Raw genomic sequence first — 21,808 nt, forward strand, 5'->3', positions numbered from 1 at the left:
ATTTATATCATACATTAAGAACTTCGTTTTAATTAATCTTATTATACTTACTTATACACATTGTTGTGATATTTATTATAACTTGCATAAGCTAGAAGAACTCCAAATCCTGGTCCAAGTGAAAAAAATACTTGTGTTGCTGCATCCACCCACACCTATAAATTATTATTTAATTTTTTTACAATTTTTAAAAACATCTTATTAGTCCTATACATGTTTTGATAGAAACTTTTTAAAAAAATAAATGAAAGATGCGCCTACATCTTAGGGTTTCGTTGCTTAAAAGAATAAAAAAAATAAATAAATAATAAAACCAATCTTAACCCCACGGACATTATTATTTATTAATATTAATAAATAGAAAATTACCACACAAATTAAGAATTTTTGCTTCCACTCAACACCTAGTAGTTTCTTTGATTACCATGATAATCGGTGATATGGTAACCATTACCATAGCAGCAACCTAACGGTTGCAACCGATGTTGTGGTAACCATTCACAGAAAAAAACTATACTCAAAATGAGTATCATATGATACTCATTTTGAAGTGCAACAAAAATGGTACCCCTTCGACTCATTCTGAGTTTCTGGGGAAAAGACTCAAAATGAGTGAAAAGCGGTATCATTTTGGGTTTATGATAAAATTACAATAACATTGGAATAACTGGGAATAATTCATAAAAAAAAAGTATTTAAAAGTATGAATTAAAATAATTGTTTATAATGAATAAACACTTTGCACTTGTCAAAACATTAATACTTGAAGACGATTTATCGCATTTATGAGAAATAAAAACGAATTTTTAGGTTAGACATTTGTGAATTGACTGACAGGGATGGGCAATCAAATGTCATTTTACTCATTTTGAGTCACTTGAAGTTGCCGATTACTCATTTTGAGTCACTTGAAGTTGCCGATTACTCATTTCGAGTCACTTGAAGTTGTCGATTACTCATTTCGAGACCGACTACTAAATGCGTTGCAACAAAATTGAGTCGAGTTTTTTTCTGTGTTACCATAACAACGGTTCTTAAGCATGAAAGGAAGTTTTAAAAATCAACTTTTGCAATTATAAATTTGTTTTTAAACAATTTTGAATCTCAAAATGTGTATGTAATATATAAGGGGCAAATTTTCACAAGTGTACCAATGTCAAAATTGCAAGTTGTTGGATCGGGCTAATATTTTTACAGTATTTAGTACTATGAATGAGTACTTAAAACCGCCAAGTATTATGAAATTTTATAAAAAATTGTAGAGGGGGGATGGGGGTGGAAAATTTTTAATAAGTACACTACCGGTCCAAATTAAGAGATCACCCATTTTCAGGCGATTAAAAAACGTTTTAAAACATAAAATGTATTAAAACAAAAATTTTTTTCTTCTTATTTTTTGAAAAACATGATGATAAAATTTTGAAAAATACAAGATCTTTTAGGAGTCATTTAGCTAATATTTTATTTAGATATTTTTAAAAAATCGTCATTTTCAATGTTTTACAAAAATTTGAATAACTTTCAAAATAATGGAAGCTTTTTAATGAACTTAGGCTTATTTTAAAGATCATTTGCTACACTATAAGAATTATTTATAGCCATTAACGTATAATTTTTTTCTTAGAAAACACATGCTGTCAAACTTGGACCAAAAAAATTCAAAAAATTTGGTACAATTTTTCTGTACTAAAAACTATTTTAGAAAATATATAAAACATCATATGGTGTAGATTTTTCAAGAAAATTTAATACAAAAAATACGTTTGAATTTTAAGAATTATTTTTCTGTTAATAAGATTGTTTCAAATTTTTTGAATTTTTTTGGTCCAAGTTTAATGGCCTGCATGTTTTAAGAAAAAAATTACACGTTAATGCATAAAAGTAATTATTGTAGTGTAGCAAATTACCTTTAAAATAAGCGTAAAATCATTAAAAAGCGTTCATTATTTATAGAAGTTATTCAAATTTTTGTAAAACATTAAAAATGACGATTTTTAAAAAATATCTAAATAAATTATTGGCCAAACGACTTTTAAAATAACTTGTTCTTTTCAAAAATTTAACATCTTTCAAAAAATTAACAGAAAAAATTTTAGATTCAATAAATTTTATGTTTTAAAACGTTTTTATTCGCCTGAAAATGGGTGGTCTCTCAATTTTGACCGGTAGTGTATGAACAGTGAGTTTTCTAAAAAATCGTAGCTTTTATATAATAAAGTAAAAAAAATTTACCTGTATGTTTTTCGTAGGTTTTTTCCTGCTTTTTCAAATAGTGAAAATTTTTCTTTTAAAAATTCAAAATTTAACCCTTTTTTTTAAATTAAATTTTTTTTGATTAACCTACTTCCCGGCTTAATATTTTTTGACATTTTCTAAAGTACATTTTTTTAATTTTTACATTTTTGATGTAAGAAGAGATGATTTCTTTTTTACCTGAATAATTTTTTATTATTTTAATATCAATATCAAGCGTGATACACACATAAGGTATTAAATATTTTATATAAACAATCGTTACAAATAACTAGAATAAATTTTTTTAAAAGTAGAATTATATTAATATTTGTTTTAAAAAAAACTTACACTTTATCTTTATTTTTATAAATGATATTCATTTGTTAATTAATTTTTGTAAATATTTATTTATTTTTTATTGTTTATACTCCTGCCCTATTGGCCTTACGCACTTCGACAAGAGTCCCCGAGAAATACTTTTTTTTTTGGATTAAGCATAACCATTCTACATAAATTTTCTATATATTAACCTAATTTGCGTCTACAGCAGACTTTTATTAGGAGTACTCGCATTGCGCCTGGACCACCCGTCAATGGGTTTTCTCGCCAGAGAAGAGGGAAACTGTAGAAATCCTCTCCTGAGTATAACCGGTTTATCGACAGTCGACTTCTAATGGTGTGTACCGGACAATAACCGACGGTGCACATCATTATACCTCGACGTCAAACCTCCCGCTCAGATTGTCTCACGTGCCGGAAAAATACCAAGCCAAGTGGGCGAACCAAGGATACTTATACCCCTGGTCCTTAAACGACCGCCAACGTAAATATTCATTTATATAGCGTCAATTCATCGAAAATACTTCATATTGTGGTCGTTGAATGCGGATTTTGTAATGCTTTACAGTAGTTACTTCAGAATTGCGTTAACTTTATTTTCATGTAAAATATTTCAATTTTTATTAAATAATTAATTAATAATTCGAAAACAAAAAAACTTCATTTTTTTCGTTTCACATATTGAAAGTACACATCTTAAGCTTTCTTTTGGTACAAAAAAAAGAAAAAAATCGACCTTTGTGAAGAAAAAATTTAAAAAAATTTTAATTTTCAAAAAAAGGGTTAAATTTTGAATTTAAAAAAAATTTTCACCATTTGAAAGAGCAGAAAAACCTATCTAAAGGGTGATTTTAATACAAATTGCTTCCTTATTGCTTGATACAATAGACTTCGTTGGTTTATCGCAAATAAATAAAAATATTAATACACATGGCTCTATCTTGGACTACTCATTAATTTTCTTATTTTAATAATATCGAAATATCTCTAATTCTGATTATTTGCAGAATTTTAATATGGTATATGATTTTAAAAATGCTAATATTGCTGGTATTGTTACCCTATTGAATTCTACTAATTGGAATTCATTATTATCTGATGAGAATGTTGATAATGATGTTACTGTTTTTTATGATCTTTTGTATAATATTTTTAAATAATGCATACCATTGAAAAATGTCAATTTATCGAAATTCCCACTCTGGTTCACTAAAGAATTAAAAAATCTTATTTATTCTAAAAAAACCACTCACGTGAATTATATTAAAAATAAAACTCAATTCAATTATACACAATTTTCTAGATGAAGAAGTGAGTGTACAAAACTCTCAAAACTTTGTTATAATAATTACATTTCTGATACTGAAAAATCAATAATGACTTATCCCAAGCATTTCTGGAATTATGTAAATTCTACTCGTCGTGAACACAATATTCCAACGCATATGTTTTATAAGAGTGAATCTGGTGACACCTATTGAAATCTCAAATCTTTTTGCTAAACATTTTAAAGCTGTTTATACTTTACCGTCGTCAGAAGTCCCAGATTTGTCCTTTAATCGCAATGCAGACGTGAGCCTACATTTTATAACAGTTACTAGGAACGATATCTTTGAAAAAATAAAAAATCTGGATATAAATAAGGGGTCAGGGGCGGATGCAGTTCCTCCTTCTATTATAAAGTCATGTGGTTACTCACTTATCGAACCATTCATTATTTAGCATTTTTAAAAAATCATTAAAATCTTGCATTTTCCTTTTTGAGTGGAGAAAGGGTGTGATAGTTCCTGTTTATAAGTCTGATGATAAAAATAATACTCAAAATTATAGACCTATAACAATTTTAAGTTCATTTGCTAAAATCTTTGAAAGTACAGTAGAACCTCGATAAGTCGAGGTTGAAGGGAGACGCTGAAAACTTCGAGTTAAAGAGGTTTCGACTTATAGAGGGTTTCAAATTATAGAGGTTTCTACATGCTGTATATTTATACACAATAGAAAAGTTTTTATACGTACGTTTGTTATTATATTGTTATTAACATTATTATTAATAATAATAATAATTTTAAATTCAATACAGGAACCACTGTTTTAGGTGCGTGCAAAGCGGGGTTGCCATACTTTGCAACCCAGGGGTCAAACTTTTAACCAAAATAATTTTCGAACCGCTATAACTTTAAAACAAATGAATGGATTTTAAAACGCCCACAGAGTTTTTTCTGCAGAATTACCTAAACTTTAAAACTATGTATCACAAAAATTTTTTAAATTTATATTTCATAGAAAAAATTAAAAAAAAATTTTTTTCAATTTTTAACCCTTTATGCCCCCTTCGATTTTTTTCAAAATTACCTCAAAATATTTCTTTTTTTATTACCTTTTTATCCCACCAAAAGAAATTTTAGGACAGCAATATTTGAATGAGTTACAAATTAAAAACTAGCTCTGCGCACGCTCTCAATTCGAGAAAATGCTCTCGCGTATAGAATTCGAGTACCCAAAAATGCCACTAGGTGGCACTGATGAATGCTTCCTTACAACCGAGTTTATTTACGCATATTATAAGTATCGAGACTTTTTGAACCTGTAACATTTTCTACTATTAATGAATGGTAACTTTTTCCACAGTAAGTACATTTATAATTTAATTTTTTATTTACTATTTATTGTCAAAGTTTTCTGAAACATGCCTTTTGTTAAAAGTTTTATTCCATTTTAATTTAAAGACCATAAAAATAAAAATGTACGAAAAATCAATAACTGCAAAATTATTGGAGTACCTCAAAATTTGTGTGTGTGCGACAAGTGTCGCAAACAGGTTTCAACAGAAGGTTGGCCTGAGATTTTTACTGTTGTACCTAAACCTTCTACTTCTTCAGGAAATTTAAAAAAATCAGCAGAAGTATTACTTTCATTACGAGACTTATTGACCGTATCATACATGTAATCTGAATCAGATTCGTTTTCAGAGTCAAATTTATTATTATCCTCAAATTCGTTTTCGACTTGAAATTCACTCAAATTTCCTGAAGAAGTAGAATGTTCACTAGCCTGGCCGCGATTTGTTAAGATAAGTTTTAATCTGGTGATATCATTGAGCGCCGGGCAGAAAAAGTTTCCCTTTTACCTAGAGAAACAAATACGAAAATACTTAAGTTGATCTATAAATAATTAATAGACCCAAAAACTTAATAATATTATAGAAAGAGAGATTTTAATGACATTTTGAATTTTAATATTAATTTCATAAAGTTTTGAATATCTCGGACTATTGTTTATGGATGTTTATGAAGTTTACACATTTTTCAGGTAAAAAAGTGTACTTTAAAATAAAAATAATGTTAATAAAAAAATTAGTTTTTAAATAAAAAAATTTTTAAAAAAATTTTTAAACAATTTTTTTTATTATTTACTCCTCTCTAAGAAGTGTTATTAACATATTTAGAATCCTTATAAATTCATCTTTAATTTAATAAAAGAAAATTGGTGAAGACTCATCTGGTTCCGGAGATATTGGAGTTTTTGTAAAAAAAGACTAGCTGCAGCAACAAGGTGAGCTTCGAATAAAAACTTGCTTTTTTTAAACTTTTTTAAAGTTCTTGCCCATCCAATTTTTTTTGGTTTCGTTTCAGTAAAGCCATACAATAATTTAAAGACAAAAATTTTCGATTTTTTTCATTTCGGATATTTAAAAAATCTTCATTTGTTAGTGAGTTAGGCAAATTCTACCAAAATTGAGTAGAAATAGACTAAACTTCGCTATATATAGAAAAATTTAACTACAAACATCTAAATTTCAAATGGTTCTGCAGATTTTCGGTATAACTGGATACGAATTCTATGTCAGATTTTCAAAATTCAAAATAGCGTATCTTCGTATATGGCAGACGATTTGGTAAATCTGACATCATATTCGCATTCAGTTGTACCGAAAATACACATAAGTATTTGAAATTTATATCCTGGTTTGTAGTAATATTCTTCTTCATTATTATCAAAGGTTTGTTTGTTTTTACTGAGTTTTCAAAGAATTTGCCAAACTCAGTAAACAGAATGAACGATTACTCAGAGGAAAATGAAAATAATTTAAATTTCAAAAATGTATTTTAAGGAAGAAAAGTAGCGTCTTCAGATGAAATATTGAACTTTTGGCATAACAATTATTTTTTTATGTTAAAAAACTGGTCTTTCGCACTTTTAAGCTAAAATACCTTGAAAACCTGACGTGCAGGGTCTACTATGACGCTGGATTCGGAATTATCACGTTGAAACCTTTGGAAAATTATTCTTTGATTCTTGTAAATACTGTCGGCCTGTGGTAGTGTGGTACAAACAGTTTCTAAATTTTTGAAAAATTGATGATAAACGACAATTTCTTCATCAATATTGGAAATTTTTAAGGCTCTACAGTAATTTTCTGTGCTTTTTACCATAGAAGATCTTTGTCGATGCTAAAAAAAATTTGAATCCTCCGGCTGCTACTCTTGAAAAAATTGTTTTTCCATAGAATTTCTTTAAATTTTAAGAAAATATCTCTTTGGGTGCCCTTTAAATGTGGTAAAAATTTGAAAACCCTTTGCGATGCTAAATTTTGAGATATTGAAGTTCAAACTTTAACTTTTACATGCGATTATGTTAAAAATAAAAAATGTCAACCACAATATATCGTTTTTTGACATGGCAAAGAGTTTTGAAATATTTACCACATTTAAATATTTACAAAGAAACATTATCTCAAAATTTGAAGAAAATCTATTGAAAATCAATTTTTTCAAGAGTACACGGAAAAAAATTAATCTCTAAACTTGAAATAATATTAATTCGAAGTCCAATGAAATATAAGTGTATCTAAATTAAACATTATAGTCACAATTACTGTGATAAGTTGTGTTTGATTCTGTCAAACTTTATACCAGAAAACGCCATAAATTCACATCTCTGATTTAGAGATTTGTTAATTTCACAACTTTTTTTATATGAATTAGGTACATTGTGTTTTAAGTTAATCAGTGACAAAAAAGATTTAAACCATTTTAATTAATTAAGTATTAATTTTATTTTTAAATATCCAAATAAAAGCGAAGGTCTGTGAAGGAAGGTCTGTGAAATTTTAAGGTTGCAATTGTCGCCCGACAAAATATGGTTGTAAAATGTAAAATTGGAAATGATTGGAAAGTAATGTAATGACAGACAACAAGAAGCGGATTACTGCCAGTCGCCAGAAGAGGGCAGAAGCATGCAGAGAGCACAATGGTCCAGCTGTTATATTCTTAGCATTACATCACTTTCCAATTTTACATTTTACAACCGCGTTTCTGCATGAATTTAAACCATCTTTTGAATTTAGGTAATTAAGAAGATTCGTACTCGTTGTATGTTGGCCTATTTTGTAAAAAGTGTCTGTGTTTAGAGAAAAACTGGTTGAAAAATGTTTATTTACCTATTTCACGTCATTTAAATCAGTCAGTGTCGTATTTTGTCGGGCGATAATTGTAACCTACAAATTTTACAGACCTTCCAACGCCGTTAAAACAAAAAAATGAAATAAAAATATAAAATTCGTATTGTGTTTTAAAAATATCTAACTACTTTTTTATACTTGTCAATGTATAGTTCATACAGGGAAAACAATATAAATATTTTGTAAATAATTCTCACTCTAAATTGTGATAAATTATAAATTCTTATTACATCGAGTTATTACAAAAATAAGAATTATATAAATATACGACTAAAATTTGTAATATTGTTTATTCAAATAATATATTAGATTTGAATTTATTCAAGTAAGTTGATAGTTTAGAACATATGTTCCATATGTCATAAAATTTGAGATTCCTAATATCATTTTTAGGCATAAGAAATACGTGTTCTTCACAATACTAATATTCGGATTAGATATAATACCAAATTTCAGTTTTAGTGATCTGCTTACATCTTACGTCCGATTCCAGTGATAGTTTATGCCTAAATCTCAGATTTAATCTCTAATTTAGAGATTAATTTTTTTCCGTGTAGCAGCCGGAGATATACCTAAAATTTTTTATTTAAAAATTAATTTTTTTATTAACTTTATTTTTATTTCAAATTACAAATTTTTACCTGAAAAATGTGTAAATTTTATAAAAATCTACAAACAATATTCCGAGGTATTCAAAATTTTATAAAATTAATATTAAAATTCAAAATGGCGGATCTTCAACAATTTTTAAATTTAAAAAAAAATTTAGGGAAAGAAGTCTTTTATATATATGTACATATATATTATATTTTTGGTATAGCTATACAGAAAAGAACTATTTTCTTTAAAGAAACATTAAAAATTGCTGCAAAAATGCAATAAAATCTCTTTTCTCACATTCAATCAGTTTTTGGGTCCATTAAATATTCACACATTTACTTTATTATTTTTGTATTTGTTTTGTTAGATGAAAGGAAAACTTTTTCAGCCCGGCACTCATTGATATTAAATAATTTTACAAAAATGGCCAGGATTGTTCAGGTACAACAGTTAAAATCTCAGGCCAACCTTCTGTCGAAACCTGTTTGCAACATTTGTCGCACAAATACAAATTTTGAGGTACTCTAATAATTTTGCAGTTATTGATTTCTCGTACATTTTTATTTTTAAGGTCTTTAAATTAAAATGGAATAAAACATTTAACAAAAGGCATTTTTCAGAAAACTTTGACAATAAATAGTAAAGAAGAAATAAAATTATAAATGTACTTACTGTGAAAAAAGTTACCATTCATTAACCCCTTGACCGTGGATGACGTGTATAGACGTCATGAAAAAAACTGGCCCAAACAGTGGATGACGTGTATACACTAGGGTGTCCGTTATTTACCAAGTTATTAATATTTTTTGCGACGCCTTTTAAATTATTAGTTCACCATCTAAAACAAAATGTCAGACCAAAATAAACCCTTAATATTCATAATAAACCTTGCTCCAAAGACGATACATTTCCCATTTAAAATACATGGGATTTTGCTACTTTTTACAAATTAATTCTTTTTCGCTAAATATTTCATTTTACATCAATGAAAAATATATATTCTTATAGGAAATTTAACGCTCTAAAAAAAAGTTTTTTTCATGATTTTTTGATAAATTATCTCCTTTAAGAGTTATTTAAAGTTAAAGTTCAACACTGTAAATTTTAAGATTTTTGTACTTTTACGGCAAAATTATTATGAAAGGATCCATAATAAATCATGCAGGCATTTCGACGATATAATTTGCGAATTATTTTCGCAATGACATATGTTATCCTACTCAAGAAATAATAAAATGCGTATTTTTTTTAATTTTCAATAGGATTCTGTTTGCACTTTTTACGAATATTTTAAGATCACAAAAATCACCGTAAACAAATTGGCTGCCTTTATTCCCGTGTTACTTACGTTTTTTTTATATTCCTCATGCACAAAAGTGGCGATTTCAGATAGCAGACGACAGGGAATAAAAGTCAGTCACTTGTTCGACTTATATGAAATTGGCGGCCGTTTTCTCCCTTGGGCAAAAATAACGCATGGGATCAGCGGTTACACAGTGGGTTTGAATAAACTTCAACCCAAAGATGCTTGCGTATTAAAATTTCTTTCTGATTTCTTTTCTAGGATGTCCCCTGATAATTTTGAGCCCAAAATGAAAAAAATCGCTTAAGCCGTTTTTGAAAAAACTCGTTTTTTTGATTTTTTGAAAATACCAATTAACTTTTTCTCTAAAAAGGAAATAATAGTAAGGTTATTATAGGGTTTTAATCAATTTAATTAACATTAAAGTTGGTTGTTTTAAAAATTACTCCCTTCCATTGCATTTTAACCCGTTAAAGATCCTCACAAAAATTAAAGCTTATGAAAATATTTGTAAATTGCAAAAATTCAATGGTCTATCTTTGTGATTCCTTGCTTAGTGCCATATTATTGGGACCAAATGAACAATCAGTTGAACATTTATTATTTAAAGACTTATTTATAAATCTACCTTATATATTGTAGGAACTTTTCACATTTACGCTAATTCTACCTTAGACATTTATACCGCTGCCTGTCATATAATTGAAAAATGTCTAACAGTACGTGGAATTCTTGATATTATAACAATAATGCAGCCGTTTATTTTTGTATACTATCTTTTATATTTAGTACTTTGTACGAAAGGGCATTTCCCGTATATTTTTCAAATAAATAAATAAATAAAACTGTCGAAGTTATGACCATTAAAGTATAAAAAATTTATCAACTACAAATTATTTTCTTTTTATTTCTATAACGTTACATTTTTAATATCTTTGGTATAACGTTGTTGTATTAATTTAATCACTGGCACTGAAAATTCAAGAAAAATGAATATCGATATTACTTTAAAATGATAATCTCATTACAAGCGTCATATATGTCATTTGTGATTTTCATAATAATGTAAAAAAGTTAATAATGTCGGAAACTCACGCAAAAATGCATAATGAAAATTTTTTTACCATAATTTCCAGTTTACCTTGTTTAATCACCGGAAAAATTCTCTTTGTTTTACCAAAGCACAACAAGCAAATTTGTTGCTTATTTACATTACACTGAAAAAAAATATTCTTAATTTAAGAATATATTATAATAAAAAAAGGTGCCCAGGATATTACACACTTAAATTAAGTGGAAAATATTCTTATTATAAGAATATATTCTCATTGTAAGAATATTTCCACTTAATTTAAGTGAGGAATATCCTGGGCACCTTTTTAGGGTTGCGTGGCCAAGGGCCAAAACCTTATAGCGAGACTTCGGTGTCCGTCCGTAGTTCTTACGACTTGAGTCAAAAGTCTTATAGTGAGACTTTGGTATAAGTAGTTCTTAAGTCTTAAGTTTTAAGCCTTATGTATTAAGTCTTATGTCTTAAATTTTAAGTCTTATGTCTTAAGTATTAAAACAACATAACAACCGTTCCCATGGCAACCGTTGCTATGTTAATAATTGACATAACAACCGTTTCTATGTTAATAAAAAAATTTTTCAATCTTAAGTACACAAAAAATTTTTAAATAAATTATTTTTTTTTTTGTCACTTTAGGCCACGAAACCCTATGATGTAGGCGCATTGCGTCTGCTTCTCTGACTGATTTTTTATAGTATATATTCTTAAATTAAGAATATTTTTTCAGTGTATGCGTTTTTGTGTGTTTTCGACATTATTAACTTTTTTTACATTATTATGAAAATCAAAAATGACACATATGACGCTTATAATAAGTTCCTCATTTCAAAATAATATCGATATTCTTTTTTTTTAATTTTAAGTACCAATGATTAATTAATATTATATCGTAATACCAAATATATTTAAAATGTAATGTTATAGAAATAAAAAGAAAAAGGGTAATAGTTTTCAGACGGTTATAACTATGGTTCTAATTTTATTTAAGCTAGAAATATCTACTTTTTTTTGATGTTCTCAAAATTATGTCCACTTTAATTTACCCATAAGTAGTTGTATTTTTAGATTTACTGGAAGCAAGTTATTTCACAAAAACTAAAACTTTAATTTTTTGTGTTTTTCAGCTGTTTTTAGATTTTTTACAGGGTTTTTGTTGATGTATATATTCAGCACCTAGGGACCGCTTACGTATGTTAATTGAATTGATTAAAAACCTATAATAACCTTACTATTATTTACTTTCTTAGAGAAAAAGTTAATTGATATTTTCAAAAAATCGAAAAAATGAGTTTTTTCAAAAACGGCCCAAGCGATTTTTTTCTTTTTCGGTTCAAAATTATCAGGGGCCATCCTGGAAAAGAAGTCAAAAAGAAATTTTGATACGCAAGCATCTTTAGATTAAACTCAATTAAAACCCACCGTGGTTATGTTTGCACATGGGAGAAAATGGACGCCATTTTTATATGGTCGAAAAAATGAGTGACTTTACTCCCTGTCGTCAGCTATCTAAAAGCGCCATTTTTGTGCATGTGGGATAAAAATTCTTTTAAAAATTGTAACTCGGGATTTTTGAGGTCGCTGATCATGATTCTGAAGTCATATTTTCAAAATACATAATTTTTCATCCAAAATGACCACCAAAAATTTTAAAAAATTTCAAAAGTGAATAAATTCTTTTAAAAATTTTTACTTTGGGGTTTTTGGGGTCTCTGATCACGATTCTAAAGTCATATTTTTAAGATACATAATTTTTCATCCAAAATGGCCGCTAAAAATGTTGAAAAATTTCAAAAGTGGATAAATTCTTTTAAAAATTCTTTCTCGGGGGTTTTTGGGGTCGCTGATCACGAATCTGAAGTCATATTTTCAAAAAAAATAATTTTTCATCCAAAATGGCCGCAAAAAATTTTGAAAAATTTTAAAAGTGGATAAATTCTTTTAAAAATTCTTACTCGGGGGTTTTTGGGGTCTCTGATCACGATTTTAAAGTCATATTTTTAAAATACATATTTTTTCATTTGTTAAAGTTTTTTTAATCGATTATTGAAAGAGTAGTAAATGAAACACTTGTATCACTTGTGCAACGTTTCGGTCTCTTGGATTCACACCATCATCAGATTACTTTATTTAAACAATGAAAATTAAAAATTAATTTTTTACAAATAAAAATGCAAGTACAAAAGAAATTATTGAATAAATGGAAAATTAGATACCTAGTCATTTTTAAAAAAAGTTTAAACAATTGTTAAGACAAATAATTCGTTACATTTGTAACACGTCTTAAAATTCGTCAATAAAAATAAGATATCGTTAATATCGAATTTTAAGACGTGTTACAAATGTAACGAATTATTTGTTTCATTTACTACTCTTCGGGCAATCGATAAAAAAAACTTTATCAAATTACAACGGAAGAAAATAAACGATTATTACCATAATTTTTCATCCTAAATGGCCGCTAAAAATTTTGAAAAATTTCAAAAGTGGATAAATTCTTTTAAAAATTCTTACCATTTAAACTTTGAAAAACTAATAACAGATTCGTAATCAGCGAACCCAAAAACCCCCGAATAACGAATTTTAAGCAAATCCAATGAATTTTTTAAAATCGTGTCCGCCATTTTGAATTTTAAAAAACTAATGTCATATTCGTAATCAGCGACTACGAAAATCCCCGAGTAACGAATTTTAAGCGAATCCAAAGAATTTTTCAAAATCGTGTCCGCCATTTTGAATCCGACATTTTGAACTTTTGAAAACTAACACTGGAATCGTAATCAGCGAGCACGAAAACCCCCGAGTAATGAATTTTTAAACGAATCCAAAGAATTTTTCAAAATCGTGTCCGCCATTTCGGATTCGCAATTTTTCATTTTTGAAAACTAACACTGGAATCGTAATCAGCAACCCTAAAAACCCCTTAGTACCTAGTGTCATGAAAATTTATTCACAAGAAGGTCTTACACATTTTGGGATCATTTTGTTATATTTTAGCTACACACTGAAGGGGTTAATAGTAGAAAATGTTACACGTACAAAAATTCGCAATATTTATAATATGCGTAAATAAACTCGATTGTAAGAAAGCATTCATCAGTGCCACCTAGTGGCATTTTTGGGTACTCGAATTCTATACGCGAGAGCATTTTCTCGAATAGAGAGCGTGCGCTGAGCTAGTTATTAATTTGTAACTCATACAAATATTGCTGTCCCAAAATTTCTTTCGGTCGGATAAAAACGTAATAAAAAAGGAATATTTTGAGAGGTAATTTTGAAAAAAATCGAAGGGGGCCATAAAGGGTTATAAATTGTAAAAAAAATTTTTTTTAATTTTTTCTATGAAATATAGATTTAAAAAAATTTTGTGATACATTGTTTTAAAGTTTAGCTAATTCTTCAGAAAAAACTCTCTGGGCGTTTTAAAATCCATTCATTTGTTTTAAAGTTATAGCGGTTCGAAAATTATTTTGGTTAAAAGTTTGACCTCTGACAGTATGGCAACCCCGCATTGCACGGACCTAAAATCATGTTTTTTCTCTTAGTTTTTAGATGTACTAAATAGTATATTACGATACTAGGGCAGAAAGTTGAATTTCCTGGCCGGCGTGATATAAAAGACTGAGGCGAAGTCGAGGCTTTAAATATCACGCTCGCCAGGTAATCCAAATTTCTGTCCGTGTGTCGTATACAATTTTTCTGTATCCCCAGCCGAAAGTACGTTAAATAATTATTGTTTGAATAATAAAATAGCTTAATAAGCTGCCCGCCCGACATTTGCTGGTTGGAGGCGGGCATGAAAAAAAATTATGAGTAAAAAATAATTGTAAGTAAAATTTAAAAAATAATGAACAGTAAGAAATTTTTTTTTACAAATAAATATTTAATAATAGTAATATTCCTATTTTACGATCATCGATTCATAATATTCATCAATTTAGAGTAGTAACCTACTTTACCGATCATGTGACATCTATAAAATTTCGTTCAAACTTATAATTTTTAACATGATAATTCTTCCTATTTAAATTACAGTATTTTTAAATAATTAAAAAATTGTGACGCTGTAAATTGTCATTTTTTATTTTGTCGAAATTCTGAATCGTCATGTCATCTGTCGGAGAAATCCCGGAACTGACAGGTCAATTATTATGGTAATTGGAGAAAGCTAGCGCCGCCGGCTGACCCACTAGTAGTAGCGAAAGGTCGCGCGGCTAGCTAGCAATAGAAAGTGATAGATGGCAGAGCCGGTATCAAAATTGCGATAATGATGTGAAGAAGACGAGCCACGTGCAGAGAAAGCCGAGACGCCACAAGTGTCCATTTTTCGCCGCCATTACGAATCTTGAGTTCGCACTGCCAAAAAGCCGTGTCGACTTTGTTGGATTTTAAAATCGTTTTTCCCTTTTGGAATATAGAGTGAATAGTGTGAGAAGTGGTGTAGAGTGGAGCGTGAAGCTCGAGAGAGTGAAAATAAAGTTTACTTGAGATTAAGAAAGTGTAGTTTAAGTGAATTTCCCTTTTTCTTTTGTTTTGTGTGGTTTTCTCAAAATTTGGACGTAGCCGAACTCGTCTGAGTACAAATCGCCGCCAGAGAGCCAAGCAGAAAAAGGGAATTAGCCGAGAGTGATCATCATGGGTAAGTCGTTTACCAATATTGTGCCAGTCGTGTCTCGCCGTTGGCGTTTCTGCTCCCAACTGTTTGGGCAGAATTCCCTCTGAGTGAGAGAGAAGCTCAGGGGTGTTGAAATTGTTGTTTGCTAATCGAGCTAGAGCATAGTTTATTAATTATCTTAAAAATTAATTGGCGCCTGACGACGAAATTTATTTATTTAAATTTCAAAATTTAGTATTGTTGAAAGCGTCAGATTTTGCTTGGCGTAAGCAGAAGTTTTACACTAAATTAAAAATAGTTAAAAATATACGTCACAAAATAATAAAAGAAAATAAGAAATTTCATGCATTATTTTGATTACTGTCAGTTTACGTCAAAACGTGAGCTCTGTAAGTAACGTGTCTGTGTGGTTGCTATGCTACCATGTACGTGTGTTGAAATTCTTCTAACCAATCAGAGCGCTCCACAGTGGTTTAAAATGTATTTTTTTTATTCATATTCAACTACAGACCACAATTTTTAACCGATTCACAAAAATTTTTTTTTCAATTCTTTAGAACAAAATTCTTTAGAATGTTACGTCTGAATTCGTAACTATTTTTAATTTTTTATTTAATTATTTTAATATTTTTGAAATAAGACACCTTTTATATTATTTAACGTCAAAGGAAATTTCGGGAATTATTGTCTTAAAATGAAGTATTTTTTTATACACAATTAATAGAAAAGATGTAATTCTTCACTATTAATCTACTCATCAATTTACTGTTTACGAGTTCATTTAAAATCATTCAATCTATATTAAAAAAACAACTAAAAACTTCAATTTTTTTATTTTTCTTCAAATATTGTCAGAGTAATATTTTAAATTATAAAAATACTATAACTTTAAAGAATATAAAATCACCCAACATCTATAAGAAATTGTCAGAATCATTAAAAACAGTTTCACAGAAAAGACTTTTAAATGTATTGGTAAGATACCAAAGAAAATAAAATACCTACACATTAGTATTACAGAGTATCGAGCATTCGAACTAGTATCACGCCACTTTTAAGGAATTTGCAAGCTTGCAAAAAGCTTGCCTAGTAACAATAAGTTTGAGGGGCCGTGTGCAACGAAATCCCCCACTTTTACTTATTCCGAGCCGATTTTCAGGGTGTGACCGATTATTATTTATATGGAATAATCGACGATTCTTAATTTGTTTTTCCCGCAAGGCGGTTGATTATATATTACTCGTGAATTTAATTCCCGCAAAAGGCGGAGGTTTATATTTTTGTCATCAGAATTAAGGGTTGATTTTGAATTGATTAATTGATTAAAGTGAATTAAATTGAGAATTTTTAATAATCTTTTACGCGGGTTTAAAGAAATAAATAATTTAAAAAAAATACGAATAGGAAAAATGAATAGTAAGTGAAATATTAAAATTAAAGGAATAATCATATAAAGTAAAAAAAAGAAATTAAAGAAAAGAGAATCATTCAAGAGAATATTGTGTTGATAAAGTGAACTAAAGAAAAGTTTGAAGTGAAATAAGTAAAATAAAATAGGGAGTGTTAAATATCAAACCTCTGTCTAATGGTTTTAAAGTATTTTTGTTATAATTATTGTTGTCAAATATATCAGATTTGATTACAAGTTTAAATTCGGTGACCCCGAACTTTAAACATTAAAATCAATTTTGATACTTTCTTTGATCAAGTAATTTAAAATATTATGCTGATAATAATAAAGAATCAAATAAAAAGAAATAATTAAAGAAGGATAAAAAGAAAATAACTGAAATAAGGAAGAATTAATTTGTATAAGAGATTCCTGTCACAGGTGTGAATCTGAATAATCTACCTGAGAAAAGTAATAGAATACTTTTCTGCTCTTGATAAAAATAATAAAATTGTAAGTTGGTGAGTCAATTATTAGTTATCACACTATATTACACATGATGACATTTACACATTATTATATTCTATAAATATAAAAAATATAAACAAATATTATTTCTTATTGTAACTAATAATTATCAAATACTATACAAGTTGTATTGTTATACATAAATTAAGAATTTATAAGGGATATGTTTTATTAAAAGGGATATTTTGTAGTAATAATTATTGCTTATTATAAAAAATAATTTTTAAGGGAAATTAAAGATTTTGGTCATTTGTATGATTTTTATGTTAATTTAAATCACATTAAAATAAATAAAACAAGACATATCATATGTTACTCATATTACAAGAAGTGTTTTATTACGGTTTAACAAACTGTTGCCACCTTTTCCTTTTCTACATTTCTTTCAACTAAAATACCGTCTAGTCGGGGTTATTGATTCGATAATACACCTAAAGAAGGGGTCCACTACCTTTTAAACTTAAATAATTATTGTTCCCGAAAGAGCAAAATAACGTTTACCTTGGGATGTTTGATTTTGAGTCTTATTCTATTTAACATATTGAAATTACTTTCAATACAGTTAAAGTTGAATTTGCTTAAAATGAGGATATTAATTAAATAAATAATCAAATTCATCTTTAACAAACTGGTGGCAGCGGTGGGATTCGTTTTTTATATTATTATGAAAGAATGAGAAAAGGTTAAAAGGTATACAGTTTAAAAAAAATAAATAAAATTTTTTTTTACACTCACAAAATTACACATAATACAAATACACATTGAATTGAATTTTGTGCTTACGCACCTTATATCATATAAAATATTTTATTGTTAATAAATCATTTTATTAAATTTATAAGAATAGAAATTAATTATTCTCGTTTTAAACAAAAATTTAACTCATACAAAATTTTTTTTAAAAATATATATACAAAAGTACTTTAGGGTTAGTTAACTTTTACGTTTATTACTAAAAACAAATTAGCAAAAAATAATTAAGAATGACAATTATTTAGAATTGTTAATATTAGTTTAAAAAAAATTATAGAGGGACAGACTACAGGATAAGAGTGAATAAAAAAGATATAGAGCAAATTACTGAACGATTAAATCAACTTTGTTTATAAGAAAGCTATTATTTTTAGTTTTTTTTTCTCACTAAATTTTATCGATAATCTAGAATTAGTGTTGTTTTTATTTCTTATAAATCTATATTTTTTCATCCTTGTAAACGAGAACGTACCCGAAGGTTCTGAGATAGTTCTAGAAAGCCCAGAAATAACGGGTGGGCATACAAAGTTTCTGCTGACGACCCAAACAAAACACAACTATATTACGGCAAATTTACTTAATATTGAATATTGGCCCTGTGACGTAGAACTAGTGACATTATATGAAGAAGAATATAGAGTTATAGGAGGGATTCTAATCGACGTGCAAGGACACGAAACTTATTTTCAGGTTATAGAACCAGTATACCCGACAGTAGAGAATACTTGGCAAGTGATAATAGGTTGGAAACAAGCTGGTAGTTTAGAGTGGATTTCTCATCCTTTAGTGGATGCCTATTTTGCTAGTTTCAATCTTTAATTCCTTTTTAGAACTCGTTTAATCTATTAAACCAATCATAAAAGTTTAGTCAAAATGGATCCACTTAGAGATCCACAAGTAGACAATGAAAGGGCACTTGAAGAAGAAGCACCAGGAGCGCATAACCCTTTTAACCTTACAGTAGCAGATACAATGAGAAATAGGGTAGATATAGAGGTACCCACGGTAGCTCAGGTACCGCAAGCCGAAGTGCCAATTAATGAAGAAAATGCAACAGTAGTAGTAGTACAATCTTTAAAAAACGATATGTCTTTAGAAAGAGCGATGAAACACATCCCTGATTATGATGGATCGAATATGTTAGTCAAGGAATTTATTCAAGATGTATTTTATGCGGCTTCAAAAATTAGTGCAAATTATGAAGCTGACTTAATTTCGGAGGTTCTGTGTAAATTGAATGGTAGTGCCAGGGACTGTACTAAAAATAAAAATTTTGCTAGAATATGCGACTTAATAGATACCCTAAAGGAACGTTTTGCTCCAGGACAACCATATGAGGCCTATTTTGTACAAATCATAAATTTAAAGATGCACAGGGATGAAACTGTAAACGACCTTCATGACAGGTTAAGTTCGTATTTGAGTGGGGCTAAAGCCGCTTTATATCCAACTTACAACCATGAGGAAATATCTGTCATTATGAGTCCCTTTCGACAAACTGCACTTAGAGCCTTTCTTGATGCGTTACCCGATGACATTTCAGGGTCCGTAGAACGACATGAACCAGAAGATTTAGCAACAGCCCTCACATTAGCTCGACAAGCCCAACAGAAGAAAATACGTGCAAATTTCGGAAACGCAATAGGAAAATACGCAGTAGAAAATACGCCTGGAATACTTAGACCACAGTGTCAAAATCCCTCGGGGATCGGAAATAACACTCAACAAACGAACTATAACCAAGTTCAAGGATTAAATTATTCGGGTCAGAGAAATCATCAAGGTGGATTTAGGCGATATGGTGCAGGTTTTCAACCCAGAACAAATTATCGAAATTACAATATAGGGCAAGGAAGGAACCAGAATCTGAACTACAGGGACAAAAGACTCTATAACCCCAACGGTACTCAGGATTATAGTGATAGAAGAAACTACAAATATCAAAATAATCAGAGAGTAATAACGAATCCTCCAGTTCATAACCCAATAGTTAATTACGTTCCTCAAGAACCGGTAGTGCAAGGAAGAGAGAACACTAATAATGATTTAAACTGGGATCAGGTTCGCCGAAACGACGCGACAGCGAACTCAAACGATTAATTGCGTCAAACAATAGTCAGATTCAGAGATCAGTAGCCATTTTTAAAATTAATGAATTAACATCTGAATCACCCACGGTAAAGATGAAAGGGGATTATATTTTCAATGGAGAAGGAAAATTCTTTGTAGATACAGGAGCAGATATAAACATAATAAAAAGTACAGCGTTAGCAGCAAATGCCCCGGTTAAAACATCGGAAATAACTTTTATGACAGGAGTGACCCTTACAAAAGTATTTACTCTAGGAACAATAGAAATATGTATCAATGGAATACAATATTTATTTCATGTAGTTAGACCCACATTTCCGATAAGTGTGGAAGGAATTTCAGGAAGACCATTTTTAAAAGAAGAGCGAGCTTCAGTTTCATTTTTTTATAATGCATTAGTAACACAATCTAAACCAGTAGAACCCATACCTTTTATAGATCCGGAATCTAACCAAGAAAAGATAAAATTAAAAAAAGAAGTAAAGCCAGTACCCAGAATATTAAGAATAAAAGCAAGAACCAAACAGATATTTAGCATCCCCATAATTAACAAAGATATGAAGGAAGGTTATCTGCCAAGAATCGATGCCAAGAAAGGATTAATGTTAGGCGAAGTCCTAGTGAAACAAAAGAAAGGTAGTTGTAAAATTATGGCAATAAATACAACAGAAAGAGATATAACCATTGCTATACCTCCTCAAGAAATTTTACCCTACGAATTAATAGACGAAACTAATGCAGAAAATTTTCCGGAATTAAATAAAAAGGGAAACTTAGGAGAGGAGAGATACGAAGCGATTCTTAATAAAATGAAATTAGATCACCTGAATAAGGAAGAATTAGAATACGTGAAGAAATGGGTTCGAATTGGACAAGATCGATTTTTGCTGCCAGGAGAAAAGTTACCTATGACCTTATTAGTAAAACATTATATACCGTTAAACGATGACAAACTGGTAAAATTTAAACAGTACAGACAACCTCCGGAATATGAACAAGAAGGAGTAAAATTAATAAACAAAATGTACGGTGACGACTTATTAGCAAAATCTAATTCTAGTTACAACTCTCCAGTATTGATTGTGTCTAAAAAGGCAGATGCACAAGGAAACAAGAAGTGGCGTCTGGTGATAGATTTCAGGGCCCTCAACGATAAAATGGAGGGGGACAGTTATCCAATGCCTTTAATTAGTACAATACTTGAGCGCTTAGGGGGAGCTAAATATTTCTCCGTTTTTAACTTAGCACTAGGATACCACTAAATAGGTACAGCTGAGGAAGATCAGCATAAAACATAGCATTTTCTTACAGTCGAGGTCATTATCAGTACAAGAGAATGCCTATGGAAATTAAAAATGCAGCTCCCACGTTTCAAAGACTAATGGATTCGTGTATCTAGATGATATTATAGTGTTCTCTTCCAG

General features: G+C 29.2%; 1 protein-coding gene across 1 annotated transcript in view; it reads right to left on the reverse strand.

The window, feature by feature from the left end:
* LOC122508725 (sodium-dependent dopamine transporter-like) overlaps positions 1-21,808 on the reverse strand; it is a 346,409-nt gene that overhangs the window by 317,505 nt on the left and 7,096 nt on the right. Inside the window, exon 3 of the mRNA XM_043622242.1 lies at positions 52-155. Within this exon, the coding sequence (XP_043478177.1) occupies positions 52-155 (104 nt within the window). The remainder of the gene's footprint in view (positions 1-51; positions 156-21,808) is intronic.

Source organism: Leptopilina heterotoma, unplaced genomic scaffold, assembly GCF_015476425.1.
Source record: "Leptopilina heterotoma isolate Lh14 unplaced genomic scaffold, ASM1547642v1 Lhet_550, whole genome shotgun sequence".
NCBI classification, from domain to species: domain Eukaryota; kingdom Metazoa; phylum Arthropoda; class Insecta; order Hymenoptera; family Figitidae; genus Leptopilina; species Leptopilina heterotoma.